This window comes from Pogoniulus pusillus, chromosome Z (genome assembly GCF_015220805.1).
Source record: "Pogoniulus pusillus isolate bPogPus1 chromosome Z, bPogPus1.pri, whole genome shotgun sequence".
In the NCBI taxonomy this organism is placed as follows: domain Eukaryota; kingdom Metazoa; phylum Chordata; class Aves; order Piciformes; family Lybiidae; genus Pogoniulus; species Pogoniulus pusillus.
Genome location: NC_087309.1, coordinates 1614848 through 1640283, shown reverse-complemented (window position 1 = coordinate 1640283; position 25436 = coordinate 1614848). Strand labels below are relative to the sequence as shown.

Below are 25436 nucleotides of genomic sequence, written 5' to 3'. Positions count from 1 at the left end.
ACCAGCCTGCAGATGGCTGCTAACGTCCCATGGGAGAGAACAATGCCTGCTAACTGATGTAGATGCTCACAGGTGGAAGTGGCTTTGCAGAAGTCGTGGCTTCCTATGTTTGTCCCCGTTTTAATCCAGGCTTTCACAAAAAGCAGCAGTGCTGTGGCATGCTCAAGAGGTCCTTGGTGCTTCCTTAAGGTCCAGAAAGAGTTTGCGAAGATGCTGATTTCACTTTCCTTTTGCTTTAGGATATACAGAAGGATAGCTGTGAATCCAACCACAACATCACCTGTAAAGTGGGATATCCATTCCTCAAAACTGCAGAAGAGGTAAAAAGTGCCCCTGCATGCAACCTGCTCAGTGGGAGTGGGAGGCCTGTCCAGCACGCAGCTGGCTTAAAACCAAGCTCCAGCTTCAACAGCTCCAGCAATAAGTCCTCATGTCCCGCTGGACTGAGAGGGAGCTTTAGCTGAACTAAGCCTCTGAGAATAAGCTTTAAATAGTTCTGGTATTGAACTGGGAAGTACTAACTCATATCAAATATGATCAACTGCCTTCCTCAGAAGTTTCTTGCAGCTCATCTACACAATACCTGACATTCATGGAGCTTTGCTCCTTTCTCCTTATAGATAAAAAATGGCTTGCAAGAGCAGTTTGTGTCTAGTAAGTGTTATTTACCTACCCTTACTTACCTTTAGTTATCTATTTGCCATTGGAATGGGCTGCCCAGGTTGGTGGTGGAGTCACCGTCCCTGGAGGTGTTTAAGAGGAGAAGTGGATGTGGCACCTGGGGCTATGGTGTGGTGATGAAGGCTGCTGGGATGAAGGTTGGACTGGATGCTCCTGGTGGTCCTTTCCATCCACAGCGATTCACAGTGATGAGATCTTGTGCTGAGGGGTTTGGGTTAGCCTGGATGAGGCACTTAGTGCCATGGTCTGTTTGCTTGGCCAGGGCTGGGTGCTAGGTTGGGCTGGATGAGTTTGGAGCTCTCTGCCAACCTGCTTGATTCTATGATTCTATCTGTCCCTAATGTATGATGTAATGTTTTACAGAGGCTTCTCAGTTCTGAACACTGGAATCTTGTGTTGAATAAGTGTTAACTGTTAGATTTTCCTCTTGGACTGGGTTAAGTTCAAAAAGGTAGATTCACTCACAGAAATGTCAAGTTCACAATGTGAATAAGGATCCCACAGATAAAACAGCAAAGATTTTCCTTCAGGTCGAGCTTTATTAGTGTACTTCAATTTCTCTCTCTCTTATTTTTTTCCTCTTTATTTTCTTAGCTGGTGACTTTGTTTTTGGGGGGATTGCATGTGTGTTTCAGTTCATTTGTCCATGGAGGTTGTAGCTGCTCCCTCCCTGGAGGTGTGCAGGCCTGGTTTGGATGGGGCTTTCCTCATCCTCTTCTAGTGGGAGCTGTCTCTGCCTATGGCAGGGGGTTGGAATTGGATGTGCTTTGAGGTCCCTTCCAACCTAAACCATTCTATGAGGGCCATGTTGGATGAGGCCTTGAGGGCTAGTGGGAAGTGTCCCTGCCCATGTCAGGTGGGATGGAGCTGGATGGTCTTTAAGGACCTTTCCATCCCAGGACATTGTATGAATCGATGACAGTTGATGTTTGTGCCCTCCATTAGCAGAGGCTTTTACAGCAGCTGTTTGTGAGTGTCAGGTAAGTCTGAGAGGTGATCTTTATTGTAGAGCTGGGGCAGTTCAGTTTGAGTAGGAGGAGGCTGAGGGAGACCTCATTGCTGTCTACAGTTACCTGAAGGGACATTGTGGAGAGGCTGCTGCTGGGCTCTGCTCACAGGGAACTGGAGACAGAACAAGGGGCAGTGGCCTCAAGCTGAGGCTGGGGAGGCTTAGATTGAACATAAGGAAGAAGTTTTTCATGCAGAGAGTGGTCAGGGTCTGGAATGAGCTGCCCAGGGAGGTGGTGGAGTCACCCAGCCTGGATGTGCATAGGGGTGGTTTGGCTGTGGTGCTTGGGGATGTGGTTTAAGGTGAATCTTGGAGAGTTATAGGTTGGGCTTGGTGCTCCTGAGGGGCTTTGCCAGCCTGTTTTTTTTTCTGTGAGTCTGTGATTGAATTGTGTAATTGAAAGAAGTGTAATGTGTTCTCCCTAAACAGATTTCCTTCAGAATATCATTCCAGTTCAACGCATCATACCTCCTGGAGAACGTCACTGTTCATGTGTACGCAACGAGGTCAGTTGCAATCATTGCTGCATTTGTCTGTGTGTGCTTCTGAGGCTCTTCAGGTTTGTGTTTCACAGTGAGACAAGGATGACTTTTCTGGTTAAACCATCTGAAGTGCTGGCAGCTGTAGCGATGTACTTGGTCCAGCAGTGGACGGAGTGGACTAAATAAACAGCTGTTTGTCTCTAAAGCCTGGGAATTACCAATGAGTCATAACTTCCAGAAGTTTCACCTTTAGAAAAGGTTTATTCACTTACAGAATTACTGTGTTCTTTATCATGAACCACAGTTTATGCTAAATGAGATGGTCTGACCTTCAGAGAGCAAGAGCATGGCAGAAGTTGCCTGTAGTCAAGGAATACTTGTCTTTGGTGTTTGCTGTTCACCCCAAAAATCCAGGGTTGATGTAGGAGTAGTGGCCACTACCTGGTCCATTTGCACTCAATCAGCTGCAGTCTTCAATGTTAAATAAAGACTGTGTCCATTTCTAGCTCAGGCATTAAAAAATTGGGAACAGAGAAACTTAGAAGCAGAAGAGTATTGGAGTCTCTGAGTGGAGAGGAGAACTTTCCAGGGACAGGCCAGAAAATGGCAACAATGGCCAAGTTAATATCATTTCACTGGAGCATCAAAAGCTTATGTCTGGAAGCACAGCTCAGATCTCCCCCTTGCTGCTTCTGCTGCGCCTGATGCTATCTTCCCGTGCTGTGTCCAGTTCTGGGATCCTCCATTGCAGAGAGATGTTGAGGTGCTGGAAGGTGTTGAGAGAAGGGCAGCAAGGCTGGGAGGGGCCTGGAGCAGAGCCCTGTGAGGAGAGGCAGAGGGAGCTGGGGGGGGTGCAGCCTGCAGCAGAGGATGCTCAGGGCAGAGCTCATTGCTGCCTGCAGCTGCCTGCAGGGAGGCTGTAGCCAGGTGGGGTTGGGCTCTGCTGCCAGGCAGCCAGCACCAGAACAAGGGGACACAGTCTGAAGCTGTGCCAGGGCAGGTCTAGGCTGGATGTGAGGAGGAAGTTGTTGTCAGAGAGAGTGACTGTCGTTGGAATGGGCTGCCCAGGGAGGTGGTGGAGTGGCTGTGGCTGGAGGTGTTGAAGCCAAGGCTGGCTGGGGCACTTAGTGCCATGGTCTGGTTGGTTGGCCAGGGCTGGGTGCTGGGTTGGACTGAATGATCTTGGAGGTCTCTTCCAGCATGATTGATTCTGTGATTCTCTGCTAATTTGCCTGCAGCTTTGCTGCTTCACCTCTGCTTGTCCCCATCCCCATCTTCTCGAAGGTTATTATACTCTGTAGTGGTTTATTTTCCTTACACTGTTATAAGAACTAAAATTTCATTTTTCTTTCCACTTTCCAAAATTGATTTGTAGTAAATTTACTCTGCTGGGGGAGGGATCTGATCTAACCCATCATAAGATGCATTTCTGAGATAGAACTGGTGCAGAACTCAACTGTTTAGTTGATGGAAATAGTCTTTTGAATTTGGTTTTGGGACATATCAATTAACTGGAAATTAGTAGGGCTTCTTTTCATACCCAGAGCTGTGGGAGCTTCACTTTCTTCAGATCCATTTGCACCTCATAGCTGTGTTGCATCTGAGCAGCAAGACCTGAGTGGCATGTTTTGTTTTATTTTAGTGACAGTGAAGAACCACCTGAGACCTTGAGTGACAACAGAGGACGCATTACAATTCCAGTGAAATATGAAACAGGATTGATATTTGTAAGGTACTGCTGTTTTCTCTCTACTTTATTTGCTGGCACATTAAAAAGCAGGTGTTCAGAGAGAGCCACAGAATCAAGCCCTGTGAGGAGAGGCTGAGGGAGCTGGGGGGGTGCAGCCTGCAGCAGAGGAGGCTCAGGGCAGAGCTCATTGCTGTCTGCAGCTCCCTGCATGGAGGCTGTAGCCAGGTGGGGTTGCGCTCTGCTGCCAGGCACCCAGCACCAGAACAAGGGGACACAGCCTGAAGCTGTGTCAGGGCAGGTCTAGACTGGATGTGAGGAGGAAGTTGTTGTCAGAGAGAGTGATTGGCACTGGAATGGGCTGCTCAGGGAGGTGGTGGAGTGGCTGTGCCTGGAGGTGTTGCAGCCAATCCTGGCTGGGGCACTTAGTGCCATGGTCTGGTTGGTTGGCCGGGGCTGGGTGCTAGGTTGGGCTGGGTGAGCTTGGAGCTCTCTTCCAAGCTGGTTGATTCTATGATTCTAAGGCTCGAGGAAGACCTCAGGAGTCAAGAAATCTGGGGAGGGGCTGTTTATGAAGACATGTAGCAATAGAAGGGTTAGTGGTTCTGAACTAGAAAAGAGTAGATTTAGATCAGACATTAAGAAGGAGTTCTTTTCTATGAGGGTGGTGGAACACTGGAACAGGCTGCCCAAGGGAGGTGGTGGAGACGTCATCCTTGGAAACACTTGAGATTGTGCTTGATGGAAATCTGGGCATCCCAGTCTGGTGGGGTATGTCCCTACTTCCTGCAAGGGGATTGGATCAGATGCCCTTTAAAGATCTTTTCCAACCCAATGGATTCTATGGTTCTATTTAAGAGTGCATTTTTTGTGTGATTCTGTGGTACTTTACAGCAGTTTCTCTGTCAAAAGTCTTCTCTTTCCCTCTGTGTTCATTAGAAAGTGACAGTGCTACCACTGCTTGCAATGAAGGTGTATAGAACACATGAATATATTATGTTTAGGCTAGATATTAGGAGGAAGTTCTTCACATAGAGACTGATTTGTCCTTGGAATGGGCTGCCCAGGGAGGTGGTGGAGGCACTGTGCCTGGAGGTGTTGCAGCCAAGCCTGGCTGGGGCACTTAGTGCCATGGTCTGGTTGAGTGGACAGAGCTGGGTGCTAGGTTGGGCTGGAAGAGCTTGGAGATCTCTGCCAACATGATTGGTTCTATGATACAGGTTTGGTGAAGCTGTTGTTGTTACCATGTGTTTGTGCTTTCAAACCCACAGTGTTTTCAAGGAACACCACATCATAATTGCAGCCAATGATACTGTTCCTACCGCTATTAACACGACAGAGCAAATCGGAGATGAAGTTACTCTGCATTACAGGGTAAGAGACAATCAGAGGTAAAAACACGGGAGGGGGGTGGGGAGAATCACAATCCAGCACCAACAGGGTGTGTTTATTAGCACCAGGAAAGTGCTAATAAATTGTTTTTGTTTGACAGATTGAAAAAGGTGAACACTTCCCAATGCCGAACCTCACTCTGCAGATCTTGTTTCCCAATGTCACAGCAGCCAAGAACACTCTTCTCTACCTTACTGCACTGTCACATTCCCAAGTAAGCTGCAGACATTTCTATCTTTACTATTCACCTACATCTGAAATTCGTGTGGTAAGGAACTTTGAACTGCAATCATGAGGAATTGTGCCTTGCTTGAAGGCAGGTGCTGCTTTTGGTGCAGAAGACAAGATGCCAGTGTTCTAAGAGTACATACAGATGTGCATGTGAAGACAAGATGCCAGTGTTTTAAGAGTACATACAGATGTGCATGTGAAGACAGATAAAGTTTCTATAAAGGAAACAAGCAAATCTGAAATGAAGTCCAGACTGAGGTATCAGTGACAGAAGTTACTTTCATAGTTTTACCTACTGAGCCTCAGATCATCTCTATTATCTCTATCTTGTCCAAGTGGTCAAGAGAGCCAATGGCATCCTGGGCTGGCTCAGGAGCAGTGTGGGCAGCAGGACAAGGGAGGTTCTTCTGCCCCTGTGCTCAGCACTGCTCAGGCCACCCCTGGAGTGCTGTGTCCAGTTCTGGACTCCTCCATTGCAGAGAGATATTGAGGTGCTGGAAGGTGTTGAGAGAAGGGCAGCAAGGCTGGGGAGGGGCCTGGAGCACAGCCCTGTGAGGAGAGGCTGAGGGAGCTGGGGGTGTGCAGCCTGCAGCAGAGGAGGCTCAGGGCAGAGCTCATTGCTGCCTGCAGCTGCCTGCAGGAAGGCTGTAGCCAGGTGGGGTTGGGCTCTGCTGCCAGGCAGCCAGCACCAGAACAAGGGGACAGAGTCTCAAGTTGTGCCAGGGCAGGTTCAGGCTGGATGTGAGGAGGAAGTTGTTGTCAGAGAGAGTGATTGGCATTGGAATGGGCTGCCCAGGGAGGTGGTGGAGTGGCTGTGGCTGGAGGTGTTCAAGAAAACGTTGGCTGGGGCACCTAGTGCCATGGTCTGGTTGGTTGGCCAGGGCTGGGTGCTAGGTTGGGCTGGATGATCTTGGAGCTCTCTTCCAAGCTGGTTGATTCTCTGATTTTCAGCAGTGCCTACTGCAAATCTCTGATCCTACATTGTACATGTAGAGCTGATTTAGTTGGGGCAATTAATGTGGCAGGAATTAAAATACATGTAGTTAATTTTACTTCCAGAAAGTGCTGCCCACAACTATATACAAACCTGTGAAATGTGGGTTCTAATTTGGTCAGGAAAATCTTCACAAAGATGCTTATGAGCAACTTGGTAATTTAGGAAAATCAGAAAAAAAAGGAAATGTTTAACCACAAAATGTCTCTGCCCCAGTGATAACTGAAAAAAGGCAGCCTGGAGCCCCAGGGAACATCTGTGCTACTCACAGCAGTGGAGTAGGAATTTCAGGATAATTCCTGGCTCCTTTGTGGCAGTGTTGGAACCGCTCAGCATCTTGATAGCCACTGAGAGGCTTCTACAGCTTCCCAGGCTCTAGCAGGGTGCTGGGAAAGAGGCAGAGGATCTCTGACCTGATCCTGGTTCCTCTTGGCACGGAGGTTTGCAGAGGTGCAGGCAGAACTCTTGCAGATGTGCAGAGAGCACTGTGTGGGTGGCACTGCTTGCCACAGTGTGAGGCACTTAAATGCCTTCTCCTGGGAAACTTGAGGCACTTCAGTTTCCAGGTAGTTCAAGCCCAAAACACCAGGGCTAAGCTGGTCTGAAGTATGAGGCAGAGCAGAACAGGTTGTCCAGGAGCAGTGAGGCAGGGCAGAACATAGAGCAGAGCAGCACACACTGAAGCAGAGCAGTGAGGAGGCAGAAGCAGCTCAGCAAGGCAGAGGCAGCTCTGATGCAGAGCAGTGAGGCAGAAGCAGCTCAACTGCTTGCAGCTTAGCTCCATTTCTATTGTTTGCCTGAGTGCAGAGGCTCTTTGGCCACAGAGATTCACCAATCAGATGGCATTTGCCAAACTAACCATAGCAGGGGACCCCAGGGCTTGCTCAGCCTTATTTGGGCAAGACATCAACAAGTACCTAAACACCTGTGGGTAACTGTTTACCACTTTGGGAGAGGACATAATGGCCCAAGCCTTTGTTTTCCTCCTGCCCTTGCTTCCCCCATCGGCAGAAGGGTGGGGCAAGCCAGGACATCTAATAGGCCTAGTAGCCTTCCAGGACAAGAGCTCAATCTCCTGTTCAGTCCTCCTCTTTCTGTTACTGAAATTAACCTTCCTGCACACCTGCTCTCCGTCAGTAGCAATGCTCTGGCTTCTTCCTTCACTGGGGCACTGAAACACCTTGAAGGGGATGGTAGGTCCTGTCTTTCAAATGCTCTTCAGCTCTCACTAGCATTACTCCACTTCAGTCCTCCAGAGCAGCTGGAGAAGGTCACAGTCTCAGCAAATCTCAGTGTTTCAGATCCATAGATGCTACAGCCTGAGCTGTGTCAGTAACTGGATGGCTGAAGACCACAAATATCTTCTTGGTCTAAATGTCACCTTTTCTTATCTCCCAAAGTTCTCAGTTTTGAGGTGTTGCACCACATGAAAAGAAGCTAAATGAAAGCTCAAACTTCACTTCTAAACAAGCCAGCAAACAAAACCCCAACAGCCCTCCTCAAATCTTTAATGTGTAGAATGCAGAGAAATTGGTAGTGTTGGGTTTAAATCCCTCTCCCCACCATTGTTACTCCCAGGCAGTGGCTGTGTTTCACCCAAGTTTACACAGAAACTTAACAAGTCTGTGCTTTTTCTCTGGGTGTAGTTCATCTGCTGCTAGCACACTATCTAGTGATAGCAGTGTGCCAAAGGGCACTGCAGGGGAAAAGGGATGGAGACCATAGAGTGTAGGAACCTACTTAAATCATTAACTGTGTGAGCACTGATACAAAGCATCACCAACCAGAGAAGCACAAAGCAGGTGAGTTAAGCTTGAGAGGGTCTTGAAACGTTCTCTATTCAAAGATGAGAATAATGGAGCCTCCATCCAAGAATGTGACCCACAACTGATGCCAGGTGGATGAAAGAGAGAGGTCAGAGTGAGGAAGACATCGGCTTCACTCTGACCTCTCTACTCACACCAACGAGGAGAGGCTGAGGGAGCTGGGGCTGTGCAGCCTGCAGCAGAGGAGGCTCAGGGCAGAGCTCATTGCTGCCTGAAGGGAGCTCTGGTGCCAGGTACCCAGCACCAGAACAAGGGGACACAGTCTCAAATTGTGCCAGGGCAGGTCTAGGCTGGGTGTTAGGAGGAAGTTCCTGGCAGAGAGAGTGATTGGCACTGGAATGGGCTGCCCAGGGAGGTGGTGGAGTCGCTGTGGCTGGAGGTGTTGAAGCCAAGCCTGGCTGGGGCACTTAGTGCCATGGTCTGGTTGCTTGGCCAGGGCTGGGTGCTAGGTTGGGCTGGCTGAGCTTGGAGCTCTCTTCCAGCCTGCTTGATTCTATGATTCCTTACACTGAAGACTCCAAAGGATTTCCCATCTGACTCTGAAGGAGCCATGAAGGTCCAGCTGTGTATCAACACCTACTCCAACTCCCTGGGTCCTGCCACAGGCATTCTTCAATCCTGTGTTCAGTTTGTCTGTCTTGCTTGCTCAGGCAGAACCTTTGTTGATTCCCTTGGAAAAGTTGTTTAGTTCTTTTAATGGCTCACTCCTGCTGGTTCATGCTTCTGCAGATGACTAAGTAGCTGGACAGGGCTTAGGTTAAACTACCTCATGTAAAACCTGATTTTGTGGTTTGAATAATGATGCTTCAGTACCTGCACTACTTCCTGCTGCACACTACTGCAACACACAGTTCCACTGCATTTAGTGGTTAATAGATATTACTAGTTGTATTATTAAATGTTGTTAATGGTGGTTTATTTCCAGAGCTTTATTTCTCTTGTTGCATGCTGGTGGTGGGTATTAGGCTTGCATGTTTGACAGGTTGGACTGGATGATCTTGGAGGTCTCTTCCAACCTGGCTGATTCCATGATTCTGTCTGGCCCACCACAGACACAGCAGGTTCAGACCACAAGAGTAACAGTTTTATTTCTGCTAACAGAATGCCATCTGCCAAAGCAGCTACCCTGTGGACCCTCTAATGATCAGCAAAGGGAAGCCATTTGTGTTGTCAAAAATAAAAGAACCTACGAAGGACACGATTATGGTAAGACTGCATTTAATGTATATATTCATCCCAGATACTAACCTAGATCTTGAAGCTGACTGCTTCTGCAGGGTATATGTGAATGCTTCCCTCAGACTGTGTGCTGTGGAGATTCACTTTGTCTCAGCAGCCTGGAAAGCCATCTTGATGTGGAGTAAGAGCAGTTTGTCTACAAAACTGTGAACTGAACTTGCAACTGTGGAGTTCTCTTAACCTTAGCAAATGTCTAGATAAAGAGTTGGTGAAAGGCCTGGAACTCAAACCCTATGAGGAGAGGCTGAGGGAGCTGGGGGTGTGCAGCCTGCAGCAGAGGAGGCTCAGGGCAGAGCTCATTGCTGTCTGCAGCTGCCTGCAGGGAGGCTGTAGCCAGGTGGGGTTGGGCTCTGCTGCCAGGCAAGCAGCACCAGAACAAGGGGACACAGTCTCAAGCTGTGGCAGGGCAGGTCTAGGCTGGATGTTAGGAGGAAGTTGTTGGCAGAGAGAGTGATTGGCATTGGAATGGGCTGCCCAGGGAGGTGGTGGAGTCACTGTCCCTGGAGCTGTTCAAGGAAAGCCTGGATGGGCACTTACTGATGTGATCTAGTTGATTGGTTAGGGCTGGGTGCTAGGTTGGACTGGATGATCTTGGAGGTCTCTGCCAACCTGCTTGATTCTATGATTCTATAAAAGCAGCAAATCTACCACGCAGCATCTAAGTAAACCTCCACCTTCTGTGTTTCCACTGCAATTACTAAAGAGTCATCTCTGGAAAGCACCTGGTTTGTCTTGCAGGTTTTTGAGACTCTTTCAAGTGGCAGCACTCTGTGCATTCATAGACTTTTTTACCCCCATGCATCTGGTATAAGTGCAACTGATGATTCCATTTTGGAAAGGGTTAGCCTTTCATGTTTAGGTGGAAGAGCTGCAAAGTAATTTTGTTCCTGTAGCTATGTTGGCACCTCTGGGGGAAACTTGGCATTATAGGGTTAAAATTTCTCTGGGGACTAGAAAACTGCTGTTCAATCCCATGATTCTGCTATCTCTTTATAAACTCACAGCAAGGCCAGATCATTCTCCTTTCCTTCTACTCCAGCCCTGCGTCAGGCAGGAGCCCTTTATCAGGACAAACATGTAAGGAGTAGGCCTGATTTGGGGCTTCCAGAGGCTTATGTTTAGACCTCTCAGATAGCAGAGGCATGTGAGGGGGGGAGGATTGAAGCACTGGGGATTATAGATTTTGGGTTGGGTTGGGGGAAAAATCAAGGGGGGCTTCTGTGCTAGATTGAGCCTAGGTGGGATATTTTGGTGAGAAGTGATTGGCATTGGAATGGGCTATCCAGGGAAGTGGTGGAGCCACCATCCCTGGAGGTGTTCAAGCAAAGCCTGGCTGGGGCACTTAGTGCCATGGTCTGGTTGATTGGCCAGGGCTGGGTGCTAGGTTGGAATGGATGAGCTTGGAGCTCTCTGCCAACCTGCTTCATTCTATGATTCTATGAATTAGATGCTAGGCTGTGAAAAGGCAACAGTGGTGATGTCTGCTGCACTCATACGCTTGTTGGGGTGGATAAGAACAAGCTCTCTGGCTCTGGCTGCCTCCTCTCTCTCTAAACTGCTGTCTGTGTAACTAATCCTTCTGCTTCTTCCTGACCCCCCTGGCTGACCCTCCAAACTCACCTTGAATGTAAGGCAAAGTCTGGATGTGATGGTTTGGACTGTTATCTGCCCCCCCCCCCCCCCTCACTTTTGGATTTACCCCAGCTAACTCAGACGGGCTCTGGGAATATAAATGAAGCTATTTATTTACAGCTAGCACAATATACAAGCAGCTATTTACAGTATATACAGTTATAGACAGAAATATTCAAAGGAACAGTAATACAGAAGCACAACTCCCCTCCCAGAAACCTGGCTCCCCAGGAGGGGCTCTCAAACCACCCCAACACCTCCCCTTGCCCCTCTCAACCTTACCCCAATCCTGAGAAAAGAATAGAGGTGCAGCCAAGAGGTTAACAAGGAAGGTTAGTGGCAGTGAGGTTAAGGAGATGTGGTGGTCTGAAGCCAAAAGCAGAGTGAGAGACAAAATGGAGAATGTTATCTAATTGTTTTCCTTCTTCTTCCCAGAACTCTCAGTGAGACTGATGAGGGAAGAGACACAACCATGTTTACCTTTTCACAGTCTATTATCTAGTTCTCTTCACCAAAACATTCTAGCTTGCTTCAAACTAGCACGCTGGGGTAAGGTAGAGGTGTGGGAGGAGGTGGAAGGGTGGTTGGGAGCCCCTCCTAGGGACTCTGGTTTCTGGCAGGGCTGTTGTGTTCCTATATCACTTCTAACTTGTCTCTTTCTGTCTCCAGCTGTAGGTACTGTAAACACCTGCTTGTATCTTGTAGAGCTTCATTCTCTAATTTCCAGCTTGGCTGAGTCCAGTTTGGGTGATGTTCTTAAGTGTTGGGGATGGGGAACACCCAAACCATCACAGTTTGCCATGGGTGCTGCATCTGCCTGTCGTGGAGGGGATTTCTCCATTCCTCCCCTGTTAGGGGGAGGTGAGAAATCAATTTGAGGTGGTTTTGATTTTTATAAAATTATTTATTAAAATCAATATTTACAAATTTATACCACCCCCAACCACTATGAAATCAGGTTCCTATGCAAAGTTATGAAAATAGCTCGGGATATATATTTACAGGGATTGATTATTAAGTGGAAATATCAAATTATGAACAAATATAGACAGAAAGAGAGATTTCTTAGGCTTAATGCCTCTTAACCACTCTAGTGTCTGCCCAGCAAGGGCTGAAACTGTGTGTGCTCCTCAGATAGAGATGACTTATATTACAAAGGTATTGAAGCTTACTTAGATGTGCTGTTCTTAAGTATTAATCATTAATCACCCTCCCGGGAATCTGTCTCAGTGAGTGCCTCAGTACTGGGGTCTTGGTGAAGCTGGAGTCTGTCCTGGCTTGCAGGGATGATAAGTGTTCCCAGTCTCTGGGGTAAATAAGCTTTCTCTAACCTTCTCTCCTCTCTGCCTCGGAGCTGCTGCTTCCTCTTCTGGAAGCCATGTCCAGGGATGATCAGCTGGCAGGATTCCAGGTGCAGGAGAAGGATTTGCCTGTGTTTCTTCTGACACAGTCTGGCAGCTATCAAGCTGTGTTTGCAGGTTTGCAGACTGTCTGAGGGTCTGCTGGCTCTGGGTCTTTCCAGAGTTACAGGATAGCTGGCAAGCAGTATTTATGCTGTGCTGCAGGGAGATTTGACTCTGCAGATGGATCAACATAGCTCTAGGCTTAGGCAGGGGGTTTCAGCTCCCCATACATGTATGGTGCAGGCATGAATGTGCTCTGCTTTTCAGAGGGCTGGCAGGTAGCTTGGCTGTGCCTTGACATCAATGCATGAGGTCTGGGCCTCAGTAATGCTTGCAAGTGAGCAAGGCCTGATCCTGTGTCTAGGCCATGCAAGCAGGTCAGTGCAGCGAGGTGATGCTGTGGATCAGAGCTGAGTCTAAATGCTCTAAGCTTCTGAACTGGTAAACAGTCTGGATTGTCTGATTGGACTGAACAGGACTGACCACGTGGTGCTGCTGTGCACCCCTATTTATAGGCTCTGGGCTGAGATTCGTGGCTCGTTGGACCTCCAAAGTGACCAATCAGGCTGGCAGTAAGCCAAACCTTGCCCCAATAGGCAGTAGAGATATGCCTGGACCCTCCCAATAGGGGATTACCTGCCCAGACCCCAGGGGCACACGGTCTGAGCGTGTGTGGGTTACACACTTTGCTTGCTGCCTCCTGGGTCCTGGCAGAAGAACATGTCTGGGCATGCAGAGGCATAGGAGAGCCTCAGTTTGGGGGCTGCTGCCCCTCCACCACACTGCTGTGTTATTTGGTTTCTGTATCTCCCTCTCCAAACACAGCTCTGCTTTTTAGCTCCAGTTCCTTTGGGAGCTCCCTTTCTGTCAGCTCTCCTGTAAGAGGCCACATGGTGCAAGCTGAGATTGAGGCACATGAAGCAGTGCCACGAGCAGTGCTTTGCCATGCTTGGCACAGTCCCAGGGAGGAGTTAGAGAACTGGGCTGAGCAAACGGTTCCAAAGTGTCTGTGGTGGTTTGGGTGCTCCCTGCCCCCCCACACTTTGGAAATCACCCAGGCTGGACTCAGCCAAGCTGGAAAGTAGAGAATGGAGCTCTGTAGTCACAGCTCAGCACAAGATACAAGCAGGTATTTACAGTACTTACAGCTGGAGACAGAAAGAGACAAGTTAGAAGTGATACAGCAACACAACAGCCCTGCCAGAAACCAGAGTGCCCAGGAGGGGCTCCCAACCACCCTTCCACCTCCTCCCACCCCTCTGCCTTATCCCAGACTTTGCCTTATGCTCAAGGTAGTTTGGAGGATGGGTCAGGGGGGTTAGGAAGCAGAAGGATTAGTTACACAGACAGCAGGTTCGGTTAGAGAGAGAAGTGCAGCCCCAAAGACAGTGAGCAAATGACTGCCTTATCTGTTTGTGTTCTTATCCATCTCAGCAAGCCTATGAGTGCAGCACACATCACCACTGTTGCCTTTTCACAGCCTAGCATCTAATTCTCCTCGCCAAAATATCCCAGCTAGGCTCAAACTGGCACAGTGTCAAGCATAACTTCCAGCTAGCATGTGATAGTGGGAAGTAAAGATCCTTAACACTGTCCAGCTGTGATGGTTTGGGTGTTCCCTGCCCCCCCCCCCCCCCCATTTTAGAAATCACCCAGACTAGACTCAGCCAGCTCTGGAAATTGAATGAAGCTTATATTTACAGCTAGCACAATGTACAAGCAGATAGTTACAGCATATACAGAAATATGCAAAGTAAAAGGTAATACAGAAACACAACTCCCCTCCCAGAAACCTGAGTCCCCAGGAGGGGCTCTCAACTGCCCCTTTACCTTCCCCCTGCCCCTCTCAACCTTACCCCAGTCCCAAGGAAGAATGAGGGTTTGGCCAGGGGGTTAAAAAGCAAAGTGGATTAATCAGAGAGATGGCAGAGAGGCTGGAGAGAGAGATGCAGCTCAGAGCTCCCCAGCAGAAGTGAGTTATCTATGTTTGGATTCTTGTTCTCCTATCTCTCAGCAAGCCTGCGAGGGAAGTAGACATCATTCCATTTTCCTTTCAAGCCTGTGATCTAGTCCTTCTCACCAGAACATGCTAACTAGCTTCAAACTAGCACACCAGCACACACCCTAACCTGCTTGAAAGGTGCAGGTGTCCCACCCTGATACACTACAGACAAGCCATAGCTGTTTTGGCAGAAGAACACTCGTTACAAGGTTGTGCCTCCTTGAGAAGCTCTGCTGCTGTGTGCCTACAGCGACAGAGCTTCCTCCCGCGAGCCTGCAGGATCTGAGTACGTCAGAGCACGATTATCTCACCTTGTTCTGTGTGCCTCTGTGTCCTTTTCGTCTGCACAGCCCCAGTAACTCAGGGCAGTTTGGTCCTGCTGCTGCAGCAGCTCTACGACCTGCATGCACGAGGGTTTGCACAGGTTTTGTTTCAGTAGCCTGAGGAGTCTCTGACCTGATGCTGGTGCTCTCTTAACAGGACTGCGACACCTACAGCTGTGCAGCCATCAACTGCGTCTTGGTCCCGGCCGACACCTACCAAGTGAACGTTTCACTGAGGATATGGAAGCCTACCATCATAAAGGTCAGTAAACAAACTCCTGCTCAGGGCACTCCTGCGCTTGGGAAACTTGAGCAAATATTCTCCCGCCTCTTAAAATAACAACTTTCATTTCCTTAGGGCTTCACAGGCCCCTACTATTGCCAGTGCACACTGAGACAGCAGCGTGCGCTCAGAGCCCAGAGAGCCAAGCAGAGCCTGGGCTGCAGCAGCAGCAGTGTGGCCAGCAGGGCCAGGGAGGGGACTCTCCCCCTCTGCTGCACTCTGCTGAGACCCCACCTGGAGCACTGCATCCAGCTCTGGAGCCCCTGGGATGAGAGGGCTGTGGAGATGCTGGAGAGTGTCCAGAGCAGGGCCAGGAGGATGCTCAGAGGGCAGCCAGTGGAGGGCTAGGAGGATGATGAGGGGACTGGAGGGCACTGCCTGATGAGGAGAGGCTGAGGGCCCTGAGGCTGCTTAGTCTGGAGAGGAGAAGACTTAGAGGGGATTTGATGAATGTTTATAACTATCTGCAGACTGAGGGGCAGGAGGCGGGGACAGGCTCTGCTCACTGCTCCCTGGGATACAACAAGGAGCAATGAGTGTAAGTTGCAGCAAAAGAGATTCCACCTCAACACAAGGGGGAACTTCTTGCCTGGAAGGGTCCCAGAGCACTGGCACAGGCTTCCCAGAGAGGCTGTGGAGTCTCCTTCTCTGGTGCCTTTCCAGGCCTATCTGGATGTGTTCCTGTGTGATCTGTGTTAGATAGGATTGTCCTGCTCTGGCAGAGGGGTTGGACTGGATGATCTCCTTGGGTCCCTTCCAGCCCCTAACATCCTGTGAGCCTGTGAACTAGATGACCTCTTAGGTCACTTCCAACCCAAACCATTCCATGTTTTCTGCAGAGCTTCCTGCTTCAAAACACATATCCATAAAGCACAGTGATGTCTGTCCTCTTCTAGGCAAGCATTCACAGCCTGACGCTGGTCGCCAAAGCGTTGCTTCGGAGCGAGAACTCGTCACTGATTCTGAGAAAAGACCATCAGAAATTGGAGGTAAGGACATGATAATTCCTGGATGTGCTCTTTGTAGGATCTACTGTGCTACTGAATTGTCATTCACTACCACTGAACCGACTGTTACTGGCTGTAATACATCATCCTGCTCTCAGTAGAAATGATGGGATCCACCCTAGGGTGCTGAGAGAGCTGGCAGCTGAGCTGGCCAAGCCACTCTCCATCATTTATCAGCAGTCCTGGCTCACTGGAGAGGTCCTCAGAGACTGGAAGCTGCCAATGTGATACCATCCACAAGGACTGTAGGGAGGAACTGGGAAATTCCAGACCTGTCAGCCTGACCTCAGTGCCAGGCAAGGGCAGGAAACAGGGCATCTTGAGTGCCATCACACAGCATCCACAGGATGGCCAAGGGATCAGGCCCAGCCAGCATGGGTTTAGGCAGGGCAGGTCCTGCCTCACCAACCTGATCTCCTTTTACGATCAGGTTCATGCTTGGTGAGTGTGGGGCAGGCTGTGGATGGAGTCTGCCTGGACTGCAGCAAAGCCTTTGACACTGTCTGCCACAAGAAGCTCCTGGCACAGCTGGCAGCTCCTGGCTGGGACAGATTCACTCTGTGCTGGGTCAGGAACTGGCTGAATGGCAGAGCCCAGAGAGTGGTGGTGAATGGTGCCACATTCAGCTGGCAGCTGGCACTGGTAGTGTGCCCCAAAGATCAGTGCTGGGCTCAGTCCTGTTCAATATCTTTATTGATGATCTGGACCAGGGGATTGAGTCCAGCATCAGTAAGTTTGCAGATGACACCAAGCTGGGAGCAGTTGTGGAGCTGTTGGAAGGCAGGAGAGCCCTGCAGAGGGACCTGGCCAGGCTGCATGGGTGGGCAGAGGCCAAGGGGATGAGACTGAACAAGGCCAAGGGCAGGGTTCTACACTTTGGCCACAACAACCCCAAGCAGCACTACAGGCTGGGGCCAGAGTGGCTAGTAGGGGTGCTAGGCTGGACTGGATGATCTTGGAGGTCTCTTCCAGCCTGGCTGATTCTATGATTCTATGATTAATCTCAGCCCACATTTGATAAACAGAGGTACTCAGGTAAACAAAGTGCTCAGGCTCACCCACTCTTGCTCTCTGCTTATGCCTACAGACTTGTCTGTCAGCCTACTCACCTGCAGTGCACCTACTTGTCTGGGTGCACCCACGTGAGTTCTTTGTGTGCGGTTGCGAGATTAATTTACAGAATGTCTCTGCACAACACATTAGGAATTTAGCAAAGGTTTGAAAAGGATTTAGGAAGAGACTCTGTGGCATGGAAGTGCCACTGGTAGGCTTTTGAGAGATTATTCTGGCTTAGATCGGGTTCCTCAGTTACTCACTGCCCGGAGTCAGTTGGACAGTCCCAAGTATGGTGGATTGGAACAATTCAGAGGTTATTGAGAGCTGTTTGGGCTTCCGCGGGTAGGAGCCAAGCTGGGCGCTGGTGGTCCGGAGGCTGGCGAGGCGCAGAGCGGGGCGCTGACGAGTGCCATCGGTTCGAATGCCGACCCTCCACCACATACAGCAGGAATGTCAGCATTAGCCACATGATGATACCAAAATGCCATCACCCTCCAGAGTGCTTGAGTGAAAAGTAGTACCTGAAGTGTAAGGAAGAGAGTGGCTGAGAGCAGCCAGGCAGAGAGGGAGCTGGGGGTGCTGGGAGAGAGGAGCTGAAGAGGAGGCAGCAGTGCCCAGGTGGGCAGCAGAGCCAATGGCATCCTGGGCTGGCTCAGGAGCAGTGTGGGCAGCAGGACAAGGGAGGTTCTTCTGGCCCTGTGCTCAGCACTGCTCAGACCACACATTGAGTGATGTGTCCAGTTCTGGGCCCCTCAATTCAAGAGAGATGTTGAGGTGCTGGAAGGTGTTGAGAGCAGAGCAGCAAGGCTGGGGAGGGGCCTGGAGCACAGCCCTGTGAGGAGAGGCTGAGGGAGCTGGGGGTGTGCAGCCTGCAGCAGAGGAGGCTCAGGGCAGAGCTCATTGCTGCCTGCAGCTGCCTGCAGGGAGGCTGTAGCCAGGTGGGGTTGGGCTCTGCTGCCAGGCAGCCAGCAACAGAACAAGGGGACACAGCCTCAAGCTGTGCCAGGGGAAGTGATGATTCCTTCCCACTTTATTACCCAGGATATACATTTGAGACAGGGTTTTATTATTATTATTTTCACAAGTTCCTTGCAATTTTCTTAGATAAGAAAGTATTTAACTTTCTTATTGTTAACTACTGCAGTGGTGATGTCAAGTACAAAGTGACATGCTCTCAACTGCATTAGAGCTGTTATTTATGGAATCACAGAATAAGTCAGGGTTGGAAGGGACCACAAGGAGCAGCCAGTTCCAACCCCCCTGCCATGCCCAGGGACACCCTACCCTAGAGCAGGCTGCACACAGCCTCAGCCAGCCTGGCCTCAAACACCTCCAGCCATGGGGCCTCAACCACCTCCCTGGGCAACCCACTCCAGCCTCTCACCACTCTCCTGCTCAACAACTTCCTCCTCACCTCTAGCCTGACTCTCCCCACCTCCAGCTTTGCTCCATTCCCCCCACTCCTGACACTCCCTCACAGCCTCAAAAGTCCCTCCCCAGATTTTTTGTAGCCTCCTTCAGATGCTGGAAGGCCACAAGAAGGTCCCCTGGGAGCCTCCTCTGCTCCAGCCTGCACAGCCCCAACTCTTTCAGGCTGTGCTCACAGCAGAGCTGCTGCAGCCTCTGAGCATCCTCCTGGCCCTGCTCTGGACACTCTCCAGCATCTCCACAGCCCTCTTGTCCCAGGGGCTCCAGAACTGGATGCAATACTCCAGGTGGGGTCTCAGCAGAGCTCAGCAGAGGGGCAGAATCCCCTCCCTGGCCCTGCTGGCCACACTTCTGCTGCTGCATCCCAGACTCTGCTTGGCTCTCTGGGCTGCAAGTGCACACTGCTGGCTCCTGCTGAGCTTCTCCTCCAGCAGCACCCTCAAGTCCCTCTCCTCAGGGCTGCTCTCCAGCCACCCACTGCCCAGCCTGGATTGGTGCTTGGCATTGCCCCGACCCAGCTGCAGGACCTTGCCCTTGGTCTTGTTGCACCTCCTGAGCTTGGCCTGTGCCCACCTCTGCAGCCTGTGCAGGTCCCTCTGGATGGATCCCTGCCCTCCAGCCTGGCTGCTGCAGCACACAGCTTGGTGTGGGCAGCAAACTTGCTGAGGCTGCACTCAGTGCCTCTGTCCATGGCACCCACAGAGATGCTGAACAGGACTGGTCCCAGGACTGATCCCTGAGGGACTCCATTTGTCATTGGCCTCCACTTGGCCATGGAGCTGTTGACAACCACTCTTTGGGTGAGGCCATCTAACCAGTTCTGCATCCATCCAGTGCTGCACCCATGAAACCCATGTGTCACCAGCCTGGAGGCCAGGATGTGTTGCAGGACAGTGCCAAAGGCCTTGCTCAGCTCCAGCTCAATGCCATCAGCTGCTCTCCCCTCATCTATGAGTGTTGTGACCTGTTCCTAGAAGGCCACCAGGTTGTCAGGAAGGATTTGCCCTTGGTGAGGCCGTGTTGATTGTGCCCAGTCACCTCCTCACTGTTCTGCTGTTTATTCTCACTATTTACTGTTTCCATTCTGAACACTTTGCAGACCATGATTAAGATTTCCAAGGAACTGCCACCAGGGACCGTGCCCTTATGGGTCATCCTCCTGAGCATCTTCGCTGGACTCCTGATCCTTGCGCTGCTTATATTTGCTCTGTGGAAGGTAAGCTGCACGTTCCTGTCTCCATCCAAGTGAAAGGCTTGGCTTGCATTCTCTGCCCTGTCCTGCTCATAAACAGAGCACCACAGAGACTTAATATCATCCAAAAAAGCAGAGAAAAATCCTGAAGGAATGGCAGATTACAGAATCACAGAAACAGTCAGGTTGGAAAAGACCCCCCCAGGATCACCAAACCCAACCCATATCTTTACAAGGCTCCCCTCTAAACCACATCCCCAAGCACCACACAGCTTTTAAACACATCCAGAGCTGGTGACTCCACCACCAACCGGGGCAGCACGTTCCAATGCCTGATGTGATGGTTTGGCTGCTCCCTGCCCCCCCCCCCCCCCCGCCCCCACTTTGGAAAATCACCCAGACTAGACTCAGCCAAGCTGGAAATTAGAATGGAGCTTTCTGTTCACAGCTCAGCACAAGATACAAGCAGGTGTTTACAATAGATACAGCTGGAGACAGAAACAGACAAGTGAAAAGTAATACAGAAACACAACAGCTCTGCCAGAAACCAGACTCCCCAGGAGGGGCTCCCATCCTCCCTTCCACCTTCTCCCACCCTTCTCCCTTACCCCAGATCTTGCCTTATGCCCAAGGAAGATTGGAGGGTTGGCCAGAGGGGCTAGGAAGCAGGTGGATTAGTCACAAAGACAGCAGGTTAGGCTAGAGAGAGAAGTTCAGCAACTCTGTGTTATCTGTGTTTGTGCTCTTGTTCTTATCCATCTCAGCAAGCCTATGAGTGCAGCACACATCACCACTGTTTTCTTCTCACAGCCTACAATCCAATTCTTCTCACCAAAGCATTCTAGCCAGCTTCAAACTAGCACACCTGACCGCTCTTGCTGGGAAAAGTGTTTCCTAGTGTCCCGTCTAAACCTCCCCAGTCACAGCTTGAGGCCATTCCCTCTCGTTCTGCCAGTAACCACCTGTGGGAAGAGGCCAGCATCCTTTCAGGGAGCTGTAGACAGCTTCCTGACGAACTCATTACTCTGCCTTTCTCTGATGTGTGGCACACAATGCTTACCTCTGCAAACCCATATTGCCAGGATGCTATAAAAACAAAATATTTGGAGATTTCAGTATTATTAAGTATTTATTAACTTGTTTAATTAGCTTTGCCCGTGGCCTTTGATGAGCAGGCTGTGCTCTCTTCCCTTTGTGCAGTGAAGCTAAGCCTGCCGTGTAGGTACAGCCACAAGCAGGCACTCTTCCCTAAGAGAAGCCTTCAGCTCATACTTGCATTAGAGTCACAGAATGCCAGGGGCTGAAAGGACCTCCAAAGCTCATCCAGTCCAACCCCCCTGCCACAGCGGCATCTCCTAGACCAGATCACACAGGAACACATAGGCTTGAATATCTCCAGAGAGGCAGACTGCACAACCCCCCTGGGCAGCCTGTGCCAGGGCTCTGGCACCCTCACAGGGAAAAAAACTCCTCCTCATGCCTCATGTTTAAATGAAACCTCCTCTGCCTCAGCTTCCAACATTGTCTCTGTGCTGGCACTGGGCACCACCCAGCAGAGCCTGGCTGCCGCCTGCTGGCACTCACCTGCACACATTGATAGCCATTGCTGAGGTCACAGAACCACAGAATTTCTCAGGCTGGAAAAGCCCTTCAAGCTCCTCCAGTCCACTCATCAGTTTCACACTGACAAGTCCTTGACTAGCCCAAACCCCTCAGCACAACATCTCAGCACTATGAATCGGATTGGAAAGGACCACCAGGAGCATCTAGTCCAACCTTCACCCCAGCAGCCTTCATCACCAGACCATAGCCTCAAGCACCACAGCCACTCTCCTCTTAAACACCTCCAGGGATGGTGACTCCACCACCTCCCTGGGCAGTGCTTGACCACCTGCTCAGGAAACAACTTCCTCCCAACAGCCAACCTAAACCTCCCCTGATGCAGCTTGAGGCCATTTCGTCTTGCCCTATCATTAGTAACTGGGGAGCAGAGACCAGCTCCAGCCTCACTACAACCTCCCTTTAGGTAGCTGTAGAGGGCAACAAGGTCCCCTCTCAGCCTCCTCCAGACTAAACACCCCCAGCTCCCTCAGCTGCTCCTCACAGGCCAGGTGTGCCAGAGCTCTCCCCAGCCTCGTCACCCTTTTCTGCACCGCTCCAGCACCTCAGTGTCCCTCCTGTGCTGTGGTGACCAAAACTGGACACAGGACCCAAGATGTGGTCTCAGGAATGCTGAGCACAGGGGCATGAGCACCTCCCTGCTCCTGCTGCTCACACCATTGCTGATCCAGGCCAGGATGCTGTTGGCCTTCTTGGCCACCTGGGCACACTGCTGGCTCATGTTCAGCCACTGGCCACCAACAGCCTCAGGTTCTTTTCCTCCAGGCAGCTCTCAGCCACTCCTCCTCCAGCCTGTAGGGCTGCTGGGGGTTGTTATGGCCAAATCATAGAATCATAGAATCACAGAATCAACCAGGTTGGAAGAGACCTCCAAGATCATCCAGTCCAACCTATCACCCTGCCCTACCCAATCAACCAGACCATGGCACTAAGTGCCCCAGCCAGGCTTTTCTTGAAGACCCCCAGGGACGGTGCCTCCACCACCTCCCTGGGCAGCCCATTCCAATGCCAATCACTCTCTCTGTGAAGAACTTCCTCCTAACATCCAGCCTAGACCTACCCTGGCACAACTTGAGACTGTGTCCCCTTGTTCTATTGCTGGTTGCCTGGGAGAAGAGGCCACCCCCCACCTTGGCCTTGTTAAACTTCATGCAATGGCCTCAGCCCACGGCTCCAGCCTGTCCAAATGCCTCTGCAGGGCCTTCCTACCCCCCAGCAGATTGACTTCTGCTCCATTTGGTGTCATCTGCGAACTTGCTGCGAGTGCATTCAATCCCCTCAGCCAGGTCGTGGATGAAGAGACTAAACAACACTGCCCCCAAAACTGAGCCCTGAGAGTCTCCTCTCAGTCTCCTCCTCTCCCAGCAGCATGGCTCCAGCTCCCTCAGGCTCTCCTCATATGAGAGATGTTCCATTCCCTTCATCATCTCTGTGGCTCTCTGCTGGACTCTCTTGGCAGTTCTATGCCCCTCTTAAACTTTGTGTCCATTTCTGAGCCCCTCCAGTTCAGCATTTCTCTATTTCAACATGCACAGTCTCTTGGGGGGGAGGAATAGCAAATACAAAGTAAAAGCATTATCTATTCAACTGCTTACCAAGTACTACTAAGCATTTAGCCTTTCATGTGATGCGAGCATAAGGATGATTCAGCAGCTGTTCTATATATACCTGTGAACTGGTTTTGACTGGTTGAGTGGCACATTTTCCCATCTGGTTTTAGCCTTTGTTTTTTCCGTTCCAGGAAAGCCAGTGCTGTGCCTCAGTGATAAAATGCTGCACTGCCTCTCACTGCACTGAAAGCATTAGGAGGGTAGCAAGGAATGGTGCAGGTTGAATGCTTTGAGCAGTCATAGAATCGTAGAACAGGCTGGCCTGGAAGGGACCTTTAAAGCTGATCCTAGTCCAAGCCTCCTGCTGTCAGCAGGGACATCCACAACTAGACCAGGCTGCTCAGAGCCCCACCCCACATGGCAAATGCTGCCAGGGATGGGGCACCTACCACCTCCCTGGGCTCTCAGTTCTTCTTCAAATCTAGTCTGAATCCCCCCTCTTGCAGAATCACAGAGTCAGGCAGGGCTGGAAGGGACCACAAGGAGCAGCCAGTGCCAACCCCCTGCCATGCCCAGGGACACCCTACCCTAGAGCAGGCTGCACACAGCCTCAGCCAGCCTGGCCTCAAACACCTCCAGCCATGGGGCCTCAACCACCTCCCTGGGCAACCCACTCCAGCCTCTCACCACTCTCCTGCTCAACAACTTCCTCCTCCCCTCCAGCCTCACTCTCCCCACCTCCACCTTTGCTCCATTCCCCCCACTCCTGACACTCCCTCACAACCTCAAAAGTCCCTCCCCAGCTGTTTTGTAGTCCACTTCAGATGCTGGAAGGCCACAAGAAGGTCCCCTGGGAGCCTCCTCTGCTCCAGCCTGCACAGCCCCAACTCTTACAGGCTGTGCTCACAGCAGAGCTGCTGCAGCCTCTGAGCATCCTCCTGGCTCTTTTAGTTTTAAAACCATAACCCCCTGTCTAAAAAGGCTCTACTGAAGTCTTTGTCTCCATCTTTCTCACAAAGCCCCTTTAAGTATCAAAAGGCCACAATAAAATCTCCCTGGAGCCTTCTCTTCTCTAGGCTGAACCACCCCAAATATCTCAGCCTTTCCTCATAGTCTTACCTGTAACCTTCTTCTTTTCTGCAGGCCGGATTTTTCAAGAGACCTCTAAAGAAGAAAATGAAGAAATGAAGAGAGAAAGGAAGAAACAAACCAAAGAAGCAAAGAAAATTTACAAAGTAGAGGGGAAAAAAAAAAAGTAGAAAAAAAAAAAAGTAGGAAAAAAAAAAACAAAAGGAGGGGAAAAAAAAGAGAAAAAAAAAAAGAGAAAAAGGAGGCAAAAAAAAGGAGAAACAAAAAAAAAAGCACCAACATTTTTGCTCAGGTCTGCCTAAAAATCTGTTACTGTAAAAGTACAAATTTAGAAGCCATAGTCACAATGTTTTTCTAAACTTTAGTGGACTGAATGGAACAAAAAGGCAAAGCAAGAAGCAGCAAACCAAGCACACATGCAAGAGAATGATGCAAAGGAAGAATGAACCTTGCAGCACCTGGAGATACTCAAGGACACACTTCCCAGCGCTACTCATTTGGTTTCTTTTTGCAGAGTAACCGAGTTTAAAAGCTCTAACAGTGTTTAATGACCCTGGTTTTGTACACCTAGGTAGGCAGAATCCTTTTTCACTCCAAAGTGGGCCACAAGCCAGCTTCTCTGTAGCAATCCCAATGTTTTTGATCCACCTGGCAAGTTTCAAAACGTCCTTCTCATGGCAGCTCTGCGGAAGGCAGAGTGTTAGCTCACGATGCACTGGGAATACACCAGGTAGGATGTGATAGCTGATGTCAGGAGAATTCAGAAGACAGACCCCTAGAATTAGGAGTCAAAATTACTGTAATGCCTTGGACTTCTCTTTTTGCTTGTTTTAAGGTGCCCAGATCACAGGCTCACAGGATGTTAGGGGTTGGAAGGGATCCAAGGAGGTCATCGAGTCCACCCCCCCTGCCAGAGCAGGACAATCCTATCTAACACAGAGCACAGAAGAACACATCCAGACAGGTCTGGAAAGGCTCCAGAGAAGGAGACTCCACAGCCTCTCTGGGCAGCCTGTGCCAGGGCTCTGCAACCCTTCCAGGCAAGAAGTTGCCCCTTGTGCTGAGCTGGAACCTCCTGTGCTGCAGCTTCCATCCATTGCTGCTTGTCCTGTCCCAGGCAACAGTGAGCAGAGCCTGTGCCCCCCATCCTGGCAGCCCTCAGATAGTTATAAACATTTATCCAGTGCCCTCTCAGTCTTCTCTTCTCCAGACTAAGCAGCCCCAGGGCCCTCAGCCTCTCCTCATCAGCCATGCCCTGCGGTCCCCTCATCATCCTCATAGCCCTCCGCTGGACCCTCTCCAGCAGATCC

The 25436-nt window shown here is 50.4% G+C and overlaps 1 protein-coding gene across 1 annotated transcript in view; it reads left to right on the top strand.

Moving 5' to 3' along the window:
* Nucleotides 1–25083, top strand: part of ITGA1 (integrin subunit alpha 1) — a 115598-nt gene extending 90515 nt beyond the window's left edge. Inside the window, exons 21-30 of the mRNA XM_064176482.1 lie at nucleotides 240–320; nucleotides 2120–2196; nucleotides 3815–3904; nucleotides 5131–5233; nucleotides 5352–5465; nucleotides 9404–9508; nucleotides 15059–15163; nucleotides 16081–16173; nucleotides 19775–19891; nucleotides 24181–25083. Coding sequence (XP_064032552.1) covers nucleotides 240–320; nucleotides 2120–2196; nucleotides 3815–3904; nucleotides 5131–5233; nucleotides 5352–5465; nucleotides 9404–9508; nucleotides 15059–15163; nucleotides 16081–16173; nucleotides 19775–19891; nucleotides 24181–24225 — 930 coding nt within the window. The 3' untranslated portion in view covers nucleotides 24226–25083. The remainder of the gene's footprint in view (nucleotides 1–239; nucleotides 321–2119; nucleotides 2197–3814; nucleotides 3905–5130; nucleotides 5234–5351; nucleotides 5466–9403; nucleotides 9509–15058; nucleotides 15164–16080; nucleotides 16174–19774; nucleotides 19892–24180) is intronic.
* The last annotated feature ends 353 nt before the right edge of the window (nucleotides 25084–25436 follow it).